This window comes from Miniopterus natalensis, chromosome 17 (genome assembly GCF_054644295.1).
Source record: "Miniopterus natalensis isolate mMinNat1 chromosome 17, mMinNat1.hap1, whole genome shotgun sequence".
Taxonomy (NCBI): Eukaryota; Metazoa; Chordata; class Mammalia; order Chiroptera; family Miniopteridae; genus Miniopterus; species Miniopterus natalensis.
In genome coordinates, this window is record NC_142097.1 from 27,964,500 (window position 1) to 27,976,887 (window position 12,388).

The 12,388-nt window shown below is 58.3% G+C and overlaps 1 protein-coding gene across 15 annotated transcripts in view; it reads left to right on the forward strand.

The window, feature by feature from the left end:
* Positions 1–1,989: 1,989 nt before the first annotated feature.
* Positions 1,990–12,388, forward strand: part of CACNA1G (calcium voltage-gated channel subunit alpha1 G) — a 62,140-nt gene continuing 51,741 nt past the window's right edge. For 6 of the 15 annotated variants that reach the window (XM_087826196.1, XM_087826199.1, XM_087826197.1 and 3 more), the window contains exons 1-4: positions 1,995–2,410; positions 9,540–9,652; positions 9,806–9,939; positions 10,279–10,376. In XM_087826196.1, the coding sequence (XP_087682322.1) occupies positions 2,158–2,410; positions 9,540–9,652; positions 9,806–9,939; positions 10,279–10,376 (598 nt within the window). In that variant the 5' untranslated portion in view covers positions 1,995–2,157. Of the gene's footprint in view, positions 2,412–9,539; positions 9,653–9,805; positions 9,940–10,278; positions 10,377–12,388 lie in introns of all 15 variants that reach the window. The other 9 variants (XM_087826208.1, XM_087826206.1, XM_087826209.1 and 6 more) reach the window with 7 other exon arrangements.

Sequence of the window (12,388 nt, forward strand, 5' to 3'; positions counted from 1 at the left end):
GTGTACGCTTCCGGAAGGCTTGGGAGACACTGGCCTGCTAGGTTCCTCCCCGTCTGCCTTTTGCACAGGTGGGGAAGTGCTTCCGGACCTTTAATCCTCGATGCCCGCCCCGCCCCCACCTAACCCAGCGCCCAGCACTCGCGCGGCGCTCCGCTCGCGGGTACCCGCAGCCCTTCGAGGTGGCGGCGAGCGGGGCTGGAGCTGCCTGAGCTCCGGGACTCGGGAAGGTGAGGCGGGGCGGGGGCTGGGGTCTGCACCTGAATGGACCCGCTTGTGGTGGGTTGGAGGTGTGCGAGGAGAGCAGCCCCACGAAGCTCCTGTCCTGCGGGCAGCCTCCCCATAAACCATATTGGAACTTGAGAAGGAGAAACTGAGGCACGGAGTGGAGGGTTGGTGAAACTTTGCAGGTTAAGAGTCAGGAAAGCCCAGCTCTTGAGCCTCTCCCCACCCCAGGTCCCCTTGCAGGAGTCTATCTCTGCTTCGCAGCTACTCTTGGGCATCCGGGCTCTGAGTTCCGCATGACCTGCCTGCCTGGGGCCATGTGTTCCAGCGCGAAGCCCCCGCGTGGGATGCACACCCTCCCTATGCTCCCTGGGGGCAGAGGGAAGGAAGCTCAGGACTGTCAATGTGAGGTCAGGGTCTGCGGGTTAGGGTTAGGAGGTCAGGGTCAAAGTAGGAGGAGTGGGCTGGGAGCAAGATCAGAAAACCAAGAGGTTGGTAGAGGCCGCGCCCAGACCTTGCCCACCCTCGCCTTTCCTTGGCTCTGCCTGTTTCCCTAAGACTGGCTCCCTCCAGCCCGAAGCCCTACGCCCGGGACAACGGGCTCCGCTCTTCTCCTTCCGTAGTTCGGTCCCCAGGCTCTGCTCCGGGGTGGGCTATGATCAGGTGGATACCTAGATTTCGCTATGGGACCCTGGTCACGCCCCGCATCCCGCACCGCCAGCCTCTCTTTTTCTCCAGGCCCGCCCAGAGCTGAGCCCCGCCCTCCGGCTAAAGGTCCAATTCGAGGGTCTCGGACAAAGGATGCTGTGGGGGGGCTGGCGGCGCTATCCCAGGACCCCGCACTGAATACACTCTGATTTCCCGGGGCTTCCTCCAGGGGAGTCCCAGAGACCCCAGCGGCCAATAGGAAAGTGGGTTCGGTCTGGGTAGTTGTCTAATTGGCTCCGGCCTTAGGGAACGGACCCAGGGGCAAGAGGAGGGGAGAGGGGCGGTCCTGGGCTTTGGGGTGGGAACAGGATTCCAGCTGTGGTTCTCTCCCGGGGCGCCCCCGCCCGCATTGCCACGGCGGCCGGCCAATGGGCGCGCGGCTCTGTGTCGACGGCGCGCGGCGATTGGCTGCGGGGCTGGCTGGGGAGAGGCGGGGCCGAGGCTTGAAGTTGGAGTGAGGGATCCAGCTGTGGCGTGCGCCCGGCTCCTAGCCGCCGCTTTCGCTCGCTCGCTCGCTCCGCGTCTCGGCCGGAGGAGGCGGCTGTGGCGCCGGCGAAAGCTACGGCAGCGGCGGCCACCGCGGCGGCTGAGGCGGCGGCACCTCCGCCTCCACCCCCGCCCGGGACTGCACCCCACGGCCTCCCCGCCTCTCCCAGACCGTGAGCCCGCCGCGGGGCGGAGGAAGAAGCCGGCCCCCACCCCCTCCAAACCCACCCCCAAAGAGATCCCTCCTCCCCTCCCCCCCTCCCGCCGTCTCTGGCGCGGAGCCGGGACGATGCTGACCCCTTAGATCCTGCTCCAGCGGCGGCGCGGGAAGAGGGGGCGCCCCTCGCCGGACCCCCCGCTCTCCGCCCCCCTCCTCGCTTCCTCTGTCGGGGCCGCTTCACCGAAGGTAGCGCCAAATCGGGCGACTGGAGCCTAGGCGCGAAGCGAAGGAGCCGGAACAAAGTGAGGGGGAGCCGGTCGGCTGGCCCGGGGGTCCCCAGGGGCCCTGGGGTAGCGGGACTCGCGCCGGGCGGGGCTTCCCAGCGCCCCGGCGCCCCGCGGGCAGCATGCCCCTGCGGGCAGGGGGAGCTGGGCTGAACTGGCCCTCCCGGGGGCTCAGCCTGCGCCCTAGAGCCCCCCAGATGCGCCCCCTCAGGGGCCCCCCGGTAGCGTGAGGACACCTCCTCTGAGGGGCGCCGCTAGCCCCTCTCGAGACCGCCCGGGGCCGCGGTTGGCCAGAGGATGGGCGAGGAGGAGGATGGCGCGGGCGCCGAGGAGTCAGGACAGCCCGGGAGCTTCATGCGGCTCAACGACCTGTCGGGGGCCGGGGGCCGGCCGGGGCCGGGGCCGGGGCCGGGGCCGGCGGAGAAGGACCCGGGCAGCGCGGACTCCGAGGCGGAGGGGCTGCCGTACCCCGCGCTGGCCCCGGTGGTCTTCTTCTACTTGAGCCAGGACAGCCGCCCGCGGAGCTGGTGTCTCCGCACCGTCTGTAACCCATATCCTCGGGGCCGCGACGGCCGGGCTGGGGGCCCGCGGGGGGGCGGCCGCGCCGCCGGAGGGGCCAAAGCCAGGTGAGTCGGAGCCGTGAGCCTGGACGGCGAGAGGGGCTGCGGGGGGGGCGTCGGAGCGGAGCGGAGGCGCGAGCAGGTTTGGCACGCGCCCCGGCGAGCCCCACCTCGGTACGCACACCTCAGCCCTCCTTGGGGGCTGGGATCCAGGCCAGGGAGAGAGAGGAGACGTGCCCCGCCGGTTGGCAGCTGGGTGCTCTCCAGATGTGGGCCGAGGAGGGTCGGCATCCTCCAGATGCGGGAAGCTTCGGGAGCCTGGGAGCTCTACTCCGCCCGCCGCCGGCTAGCGAGCTGGGTTCGGTTTCCGAGTTTGGGGGGGGTGGGGTGAGGAGGAAGCTGCGGGGACGGGGGAGGGGGGACCGCAATCTCCTGGGTTTCCCTTCTGACCTCCCCCCCTCCCTCCAAAGTTTGCAGTGGATTCTAGGGTCTGATCCCTTCGCCCCTAACCTGGTCGTTGAGGCTGAGGTTTTCACGGACCCAGAGGGAAATGTTGGGGGGGGGGGCGGGGACCAGGTCCTAACCCCCCCACCCCCACCCCGCGGGTTGGAGGCACAACAAGGAGATTCCGGCGGCGGCTGATGTCAGGGGCGCAGAATGAGAACAAGATGTGGTGGAGGGGAAGCTGTCTGCCCCCAGAGCTGGAGTAGAGACCCTTTCAGCTGGAGCCCGGTGCCCAGAGCGCCTCCCTTCGCCACAGTTCTTTATCCAATGCGGGGTGCTTAAGGTTGGGTTGGGAGTTTTGTGCTAGATTTTTTCTTGTGGAGGGAAAGACTGTGGCTAGAGCTTTGGCAAGCGGGGGATGGGATTAAGCCGGTTTAAGTTACCCATTCTCTTTCTCAAATAAAGAGTGCTCCGGCTGGGTCACGGAGCAGGTATGGGAGACCACAGCCCTTCAAGAAAGTGCAGGCAGGCAAGGGGTGCGGGAGTGGGGGGGCTGAGACGGGTGGCCAGTTCACCAAGGAGGACTCGGGTCCACCAGCCCAGTGTCTACTCCCTGGATGGGTTTGTGGAATGCAAGCCCCGAATTCCAGGGGGACGGATTTAGCACTGCCTCCTACCTATCCTCTGCCCAGTCTGGAGTGGTTTGGGAGACCCCAGCCCCCTCATCCCCAGGGCCTCTCCTCCTAAGCCCCTAGCACAAAGTGTCGCTTGACTAATGCCAGGCTCCAGGCTCCCGGGTGGGTCCTGGAGAGGGTGTGCTGCCATCCCAGGTCTTGACAGCTTCTCCTGGCTCCCGCTTCCCAGCTCAGGGGCTCTTTTGGACCCAGGGGGGAGACTGCAGGTCTCCCTTGTAACCCTTGAGAGCCCAACCAGGACTCTGCTTTGGGGAAGTCGCGGGTGGGGGGGAGGTGGGGGGGGAAGCTTGGTGCCGCCCTCACTCTCTGCAGCTCTGCTGCCTCTAGTGCGCAAAGCAGGGATGTGAGCTTGGGTCCCCCCAACCCCCATCCTGTACACCCCAAGGGTCTTTAGGAAGCTCTCTTCATCACACTCTCTCTCCATTCCCTGCCCCTGCCTCCTTTTTCTCTGAGCTACAGGAAGAGAGAGGTGGGGGCCTCAGAGGTCTGTGGACCTGCTGAATAGGCACATCTTGGGCTCTGACTCTTCCTCCCCTCCACCCTCTGTCCCCAGGCCCCTTTCTCTAGGGCAGAAATGGAGATGTCTCTGAGAAGGATGGACTCTGCATCCCTCCTCTCCACCCTTGACTACCCACACTCTCCAAGAATGAGAGAAAGCTCCAGCCCCATCCCCTCCTTCTCAGGGGTCCAGGGGAGGTAGAGAGATCTCTCACCTTTCCCTCCCCATCCAAAAAAACCAGACCTCTTGGCTAGCATCTCCCCACCTGCCGTATCTCCAGTTGCTAGTGGATGGTCTGGGGACAGATTCCGTCCTTGAGGGATTCTGGGAGGGGGCAAATGGAGAGGACTGGAATGAGAAGAGAAATAGGAGCCCAGTGCTTGTCTTGGGGGTAGGAGAGCAAGCTTTCCTCTGGGGTGGTGGGAGTCCAGCGTGTGAGGCATGGCATCACTAGGTCTGGACAAGCCGCTTAGTCTACGTTGGCTGAGGATGGGTTGAGAACAATTTCTTGGCAAGTGGGCTGCCTAAGTGTGCCCCCACCATTCCCACTGCACCCAAGTGTCAAGGGAAACCTGGATTTTTAGTGCCAGAGGGCTTTGAACCAACTCTGGGCCTCAGTGTTTCCCTTTCTGTCTTTTTGGTTTCTGTAAAGCTTTCCTTGACTCCCCAAGGTTCCTCTCTGCACCTCTGAGCCTGAGGGACCTAAGGACACTTCACTCAAACTAACTGAAGCTAGTTAGACTCTTCATGGCATTCTTCTCAGTCCCCTCCTCTCTTAGCCTCTTTAAGAAACTAGGTTTCCTAGAGAGGAGATCTAGACCCAGGTGGAAGGGTGTGGGGGGGGGGGGGGGAGAGGGAGGGAGGGAAGGAAGAAGGGTGAGCAGCAAAAGGAAGAAGGGCTGGGAAGTTCATGTTTTGGTACTGGGGAGACCAGGGGTGCTTCCAGATAGTCAATTCAGAGTCAGAAAGGCCCCCCTCCTCCCAGGTTATCGGGAAGGGTGGTGGACTTCCCAGTTTGTGTTTCTTCAAGTGTGAGGGAGTATGTTTCCCCTCCCGGGAAGGAGATCCTGAGCATTCCCTCTCCGGCTGTTGTGTCACATCTGGAAGTTTGTGTAGGAGTTTCTCCAAGCTCAGAGCCCAGCACAGCTTTTTCTCATTTGGAAATCACAGGCTGGCATTTGGGATGCTGAGAGGGGGAGGGGGGCCAGAGGAGGAGAGGGGAGCTTGCCAGGAGTGGGGGGAGGAGAAGGGGGAGGCCTGAATGGGCAGGAACCCTAATGGCTTCCAGAAGTGAGTGTGAGTGTGTGACTGCGTCACTGTGTGTGTCTGAGTGTGTGCGTCTGGAGGGGAGGGGGCACCCGGGATTTCTGGAGCTTTTCTTGCCACTTTCCCAGTGCCCCAAGTTTGCCTGTTTCTCCTACCTGGGGAAAAATCACCGTTTTGGTCCTCAAAGGAAAGGGGAAAGGGGTGTTCTTTCTGTCTCCACACCAGTGCCCTCCTCCCATTTTCAAACCCAAGGTTCTCCAGAGGGGGTTCTAGGGAGAAGGGCTGGGGCTGAAGAATTGAATAGGACTAGAGGGGCCAGAGTACCCCCTGGCACTCTTTCTGTCCCAGGCCCACCTTCCTTCTGGGTCACACACCCACTCTGCTCCACAGAACTGTTGGGGGACTCCTCATCACCCATAGTGCCAGTTGGAGCCATTCCTGGGATTACCCCCACCATACAGCCCCCCTCACCCCTTGCCTGCTCTCACCCCGCCCTGCCTGCCTCAGCCAGGATGGCGACAGACACAACTGCGCGCGCTCGCGCCCTCTCTCTCCCTCTCTCTCCCTCTCTCTCCCTCTCTCTCTCTCTCTCTCTCTCTCTCTCTCTCTCTCTCTCTCTCTCACACACACACACACACACACACACACACACACACACACGAGTCACAGACATTTGAATCAGATTTCTGGCCTATTTCCTCTCCAAAGATTCCAGCAGGCCGGCTCTCTTGTGTCTCTGTCTCACGTCTCTGTCTCTGGGTGGGGCCGGCTGCCTTTCTTCAGGCTTCAGTTTTCAGTGCAGTTGGAAACCTCTCTCCCCACACACCCACATGCTGGAGCCGGTGGCGGGGAGACCACTGGGAAACAGGCGTGTGGGAGTGGGGCTCGGCTGGGGAATCCCACTTTCTGCCTTCCTATCAGGAGTCTTGCTGCTGAGCCCCTATATCCCACCTCAACCCAGGGAATCCCATAGACACCAGCCTCTCCATGGGGTGAGTGAGAACAGCTCCCCGCCTTCCCACCTAGGAGGCCAGGATTCCAGGCCCGGTTCCTCCTCAGTGCCCCTCCTCACTGCTCCTCTATTTCAGATTCCCAGATTCCTAGTGGGGACTGGGCAGCTGGAGGGCCTGCTCCCCTTTTCAGTCATGCCCTGCTTAGAGCCCCCTGCCCTCTGGAGGTGCCCCAGCCCTCCTCCCTCCTCTCCCCTCTCCTTCTCCCTTACAGTGCCAGGCTAGGCAAGAGCTCTAGATAAAGCCCCACGGAGAGGACTCAGTTGTGCAGATAACATGCTCCAGTTTTCTCTCCTGGAGGGAGAAGAGGAGGGATGGAAGTGGTGTCCCTCTCCCTGCCATTTCCTTTTTCTCTGTTTTTGATGGTGGGTTGTGGGGAAAAGCAAGATCCTCCCCTCTCCTACCCACCTCTCCCTTTGGGATCCACTCCAGCCCCGACAGTCACCATAGCAACAGTAGACATGTGACTGCACAGGTCTCTCATAGTCACTATGGCAACCAGTGTCCCCCGTTCCCTTGGTTGCTATGGAGATTTGTCACATGGTTTCCCCCTAACCTGATAACCTGTGGATCTCCCTGATTTTCCTTCCCTGCTTGAGGACTAGACAGCAGCCTGGGTAAGGAGAGTTCATGTGTGAGGGGTCCTTTTAATTACTATGGCAACAAATCCACACCACCTGGTGACACATCCTCCTGTTGTTATGGCAACAGAAGAACATCACACAGTGACATACGGCTGTTGCCAAGGAAACAAGTCCTACCTTGAGAAGGGTGAAAGACCCCCACCCCCATTAATTATTCCTCAATTCAGATTGTTCTAAATTTTTCTGTGCTTTGGTGTCTTCTCTGTCCATTTATGTTTACTTGTAGGGAAAGGAGAGAAGTGGAGAGAGGGTGGGATGTACCTGGGAGTAAGCTGAATTGGCAAGGGTGCCCTTGAGAAGTGGCTTCTGTGGTTAAGAGCTGCGGATGGGACTATTTAGAGGCAAACCCTGGCTATAAGAGGCCCCTGTCTGAGCATTCCTGAGATGGGGACAAGAGGGACAACTCCCCTATGGTGTCACTGCTGCACCTCTCCCTGCTTCCCCCTACCCCTCGCCTTGGTTATCATTATTTCATCACTATCAAAGCAAATAAGGCAGGAGAACATGAATGGGGAAATACATCTGCTTCTAGGCAGGGAGATTGATTGATTAATTGATCGACTCATTCATTCATTATTCCCATGCATTGATCATCTGCTATATGCCAAGCACTACTCTAAGCTTTGTAAGGTATATAAAGATGTATCCCTTACCTTGGCAAGGGAGATAAGACAGGTGCACAGAATGACAAGGTGGAATCACCGCCATTAGAGGAGTTCAAACAGGTGTCCCAGGAGCCCCTCTTCCCAGGAGAACTAGGCACTTCCCCCATGGGTCCCTTCCCTGCAGAAGAGAGGAAGGGGCTAACTTGGGGAAAGCAGGCCAGTTTTTGAGGGTAATTGTGTCCTTCCCTTTCCAGATGATGGCTCCAGGGGAGCTCCCTCCCTGTCCCCCCTTTTCCAGGGTGACCCCTGGCTGACCCCCATTCTGGAGAGAGATCCATTGGGCTCCAGCTCCACTCAGGAAAACAGCTCCATGGAAACAGAGCACTCTTTTTATTTCCTACTTCCCTTTACTTACCCCCCAAACCTAGAACTTTTGTTTTTTAACTTTTATTCTTGTGAGGAGGTGGAGGTTAGGGAAAATGCTGTGCCTGGGGACAGTTGGGTATCAGATGGTGGGAAGTGATGTGAGTCTGAGGGAAAAGGGCCTGGGTGACAGAGGAGGGGTTAGATGGCTATGAAGGGATTGAGGGAGTCATGGGCTCATGGGGAGGGGGCATGGTCTGAGGTTCAGGACAGAGATGGGGTATGGCTAGGATCAGCTGGGAGGAAAGTCGTTGGGTCCTTGGTCAAAGGCTTCTCACTCTAGAAGTGGGATTACAACATGAAGATCCCATCTCCTCTGCCTCTCTCCACCCTACTGTGTCTGGCTGGGTGGGTCATGCTGTGAGCTTCCATGACACACTTCCTCCTTTCATCCCTTAGGTCTTCTTTCCCTAGACCCTAATCTCTGCTTGTTTCCAGTCTCTTTGTTCTTCCCCACTCCTCTCCTATTTTCCTTGAGAAAAATAAGCTGCTTGGTCACATAGCTGTGAGTCTGGTGTCCAGAACCTTCTAAGGTCCAGAGGCCATTTGATACATCCTCTTGTTGATGGGCTGGAAGTGAACCCCTTAATAAAATGCACTATGTGGAAAGAATTGGGGTTAGAAAGACCCCTCTCTCCCCATTCCTGCAGAACAGAGTCTGTTTTAGTTTGTCTGGGCTGGGGCTTTGCTGAAAGCCACAAGAAGGTGTGACGGTGGCCTGGTCTGTGTGTGCCGGGTACTGTCCATTCTGCACAGGCTGGGGGCTTGTGTCCAGCACAGGGTGTGGTGTGTCGTGGGTCCTCATTATTTAAATGGGTGACTGTGTTCAGAGGCCATCTGAGGCCTTTGAGAGGCCAGGGGGCTGGTGGTGGAAGAGGCAGCCGTGGGCTCTGTGCTGTGGTGAAACTGGACCCTCTGGGTTGCCTCTGCCTGTCCGTCTGGTGCCAGCATGGTCATGACAGTCCCTGCCCTGCATGCCTGAGCCTATCTCATTCTGGCTTCTCTTGTGACCTTCAGCTCATGACTTTGGCTCTCTGAGCCTCAGTATCCTTGGGTTCCGGGGAAGAAAATGATCTACCCCACATACTTCACGGTGCTGTTGTGAGCACCAAATGTGGCATGGTGTGACAGTGCTCAGTAAACTGTAAGGCAGACATAATCTGACGTTAGGTTTGTGTCACACATTCACATACATTATCTCATTTGCTTCTCACATCTTCCCTGGGAGGTAGGGAGAGTAGGATTCAGATTCAGCAGCAAACTCTCAGTGTCTGGCATTTCCATAAGCGTGATCGATTTCATTCCCCAAATGGCTTGTGTAAATAGTCAGGGTATTTATGGCTTTTCTTACTTTACAGATGGGGAAGCTGGGTCCAGAGGGGTGAGGTGACCAAGGTGGGACAGGGACAGGGCCTTCCCATTGCACCTATCAGATGGGGTCGAAAAGTCAAGAAGCAGAAGGCACTGGGGTGGGGTGTCCGGGTGTGGGCTCAGCTCCAGCCCTGGCCAGCTGTTTCCTTGACGGCCAATTTACGTGGTTTGAGCGCATCAGCATGTTGGTCATCCTTCTCAACTGTGTGACTCTGGGTATGTTCCGGCCATGTGAGGACATTGCCTGTGACTCCCAGCGCTGCCAGATCCTGCAGGTGAGTGTGTGTGGTGGGGGAGGGGGAAGCTCCTGATCTTAATAACGCTGACCCCTTTTCTGCAAGAGGCCCTGATCCCACTGATGGAGGTGGGGGTGGGGCATGTTCCTCCGCCCCCTTCTCAGTTTCAGCAGCCTCTCATCCCCACATCAGGCCTTTGATGACTTCATCTTTGCCTTCTTCGCCGTGGAGATGGTGGTGAAGATGGTGGCCTTGGGCATCTTTGGGAAAAAGTGTTACCTGGGAGACACTTGGAACCGGCTGGACTTTTTCATCGTTATTGCAGGGTGAGATCCTGGGCTGGGGGTGGGCAAGAAATGGATCAGATCAGTCCCTTCCCCAGGGCCAGAGTCCTAGGCCTGACCCCCGCTCCCAGCCCACCTACAGCGCTGCTTTACCCCTGGCTGTGCACTAAGGGTCCGAGGCTGTCCTGCCTGCAGTGCTCCAGACTGTACTTCTCTGAATCCATCGCCTCTCTTTCCACTGCCTCTGCAGGGTCCCTGGGTGGAGGAGGGGGAGGAGTCAGAGTTTGTGCTGCCCCTCTGAGCAGGATTCCTCATTGACCTCTTTTGACCCCCATGGCGGCCTCAGACTCAAAGGGCCTCCCTTTGGGCCCCTCCCTGCAGGATGCTGGAGTATTCGCTGGACCTGCAGAACGTCAGCTTCTCAGCTGTCAGGACAGTCCGTGTGCTGCGACCGCTCAGGGCCATTAACCGGGTGCCCAGTGAGTGACCCCTCGGCCCTCAGCCCCTGGACGGAGAGCCCCAAGAGGAAATATGGAAATCTCAGGCCCCATCCCTACCTCCTGACAGCTCACAAGCCTCATCAGGGCCCAGCACTCTGAGGCCAACCTCATCAGGAAAGGGCTTAGTGGGGAGCTGGGGTCACTAGAGCCCGAAGGAGCCCCTACCCCTGGCTGTGGCACTGTAAGAATTACCTGGAAAGACACTCGCTCCTCATTTTAGCCTGATTTTGGATCAGAGTCTCAGAAGTGTCTCAAATGACCCCTTTCCTTCAGCTAGATGACCACCTCCTCCCCTGGAATAAGAGCGATGAGAACAAGGTAGAGAGGATGGCAGGCCAGGAGTGGGTGCAGGGCACCATGGCCTTTTCTAGCCAGAACAGTCTCTCATGCAATCTGGTTCTCATTGTTGACACCACGGTGGCTACGCTGAGCATGACCTCTGTCAAGACAAAGCCACTCCATTCCTCACCCTCCCACCTGTATCCCCTTCTTCATTCCCATTCCCTTCCAACCCATTGTAGGAACTGACTGCCGGGACCATTATCTAAATTAAACCGCATTGGTTCCCCGAGCCAGCGAAGCTTTGGCAGCTCTAGCTCCCCATACATCCTGCCCCCCACCCTTGCTCAGGCCCCCTTTGCAACTCTTTAACCTACAAAAGCTGCAGATGGTCTCTGCTGCAGTCCTAAGAGTGGGGTGAGGTGAGGGAGCAGGTTTCCGGGTCTCTGTGCCTGACATAGCAGCAGCCCCCTTTGCTGTGTGTGTGTGTGTGTGTGTGTGTGTGTGTGTGTGTGTGTGTGTGTGAGGCAGCTGCCTCTGGGTGGGCAGAGCTGCTCAGTGTGTCCTCCAGGCCTTGGGGTGTGCTGGTGTTAGCAGAAGCTCCAGACGAGGCATGCTTTCCCCTCCTCTCCCGCCCCAGGTGATGGCTGGCAGATTTATAGGCTTCTGTCTAACCACCGGTGTAATTCCCTTAATGTAAACCCTGAGGAATTGATCTCAGTTGGAGCACTGAGGAGCTGAAGGGGGATGGGGCTGGAGGAGGGAGAGAGGCACAAAGTGAGAACACTGGGCTGCAAGGGGCAGGGACTGGGCAGTTGCAGTCACCAAGCCTGTTAATTAGCTGATGCTTAGAAGCTTTCCCCTGGAGGGAGCAGGGGCTGGAAGCAGCACTTTGGGAGTCAAAACTGGCTTTTAGAGGTCTGTGCGTCTGACAGGGGCTTGGTGGTCTGGAGGCTGGTTGAGATCTTGTGGGCTGGTTGGTCCTAGACCTGGAGCTACATTAAGGGAGGGCAGCTTCTCTAATAGGGCTTGTTGGGGTGGGGTTGTGGTGGCTTTCCCCAGGGAGGATGTTGTTAATTGATGGCCATCTGAGAAGATAGCTTTGTGTCCCCTCAAGTCCTGCTGTGGGAATCTGGACCACACAGAGAGTAGACTCAGGGTAGGGGGCTGAGAACCATGATAAGCGCAGGACATCTTGGCCCCTACTGAGGGCCTGGATCTCAAAATGAGATTCCTGCCTGCTAACGTCCCTCCTGGAGTTCTCTGCCTTAGTTTCCCTAATGCCTGTGGTGACAATAACTTAGAAAGGTCAGCTGACTGTGGTGAGAGCAAGAGTAGGAGGGGAGTGTGTGTGTGTGTGTGTGTGTGTGTGTGTGTGTGTGTGTGTGTGTGTAATCGGATTTGGAAGCAGAAAGCCTGGTTGAAGTCCTGGCACCTACATTTAGCAGCCCTATGATACTGGTCAAGTTTTGTCAGTTCTCTGAGCCTCGATCCTCATCTGTAAATTGGGGGTGATATTCGAGCCGTGATGATATTATGTGGGATGCAGCCCAGGCCGGTGCTTTGGAAATTGCAGTTACTCTGGCTCACCCTTGGTGGTCCCACACACTGGTTAATATGAGGGGGGGAGGCAAGAGGTATTGCTGGTAGGGTTAGTGGCTGCAAAGGGCTGCCTGTGGAGTTAGAGGTGTCTGTTGGTCTCCCCTCCAGCT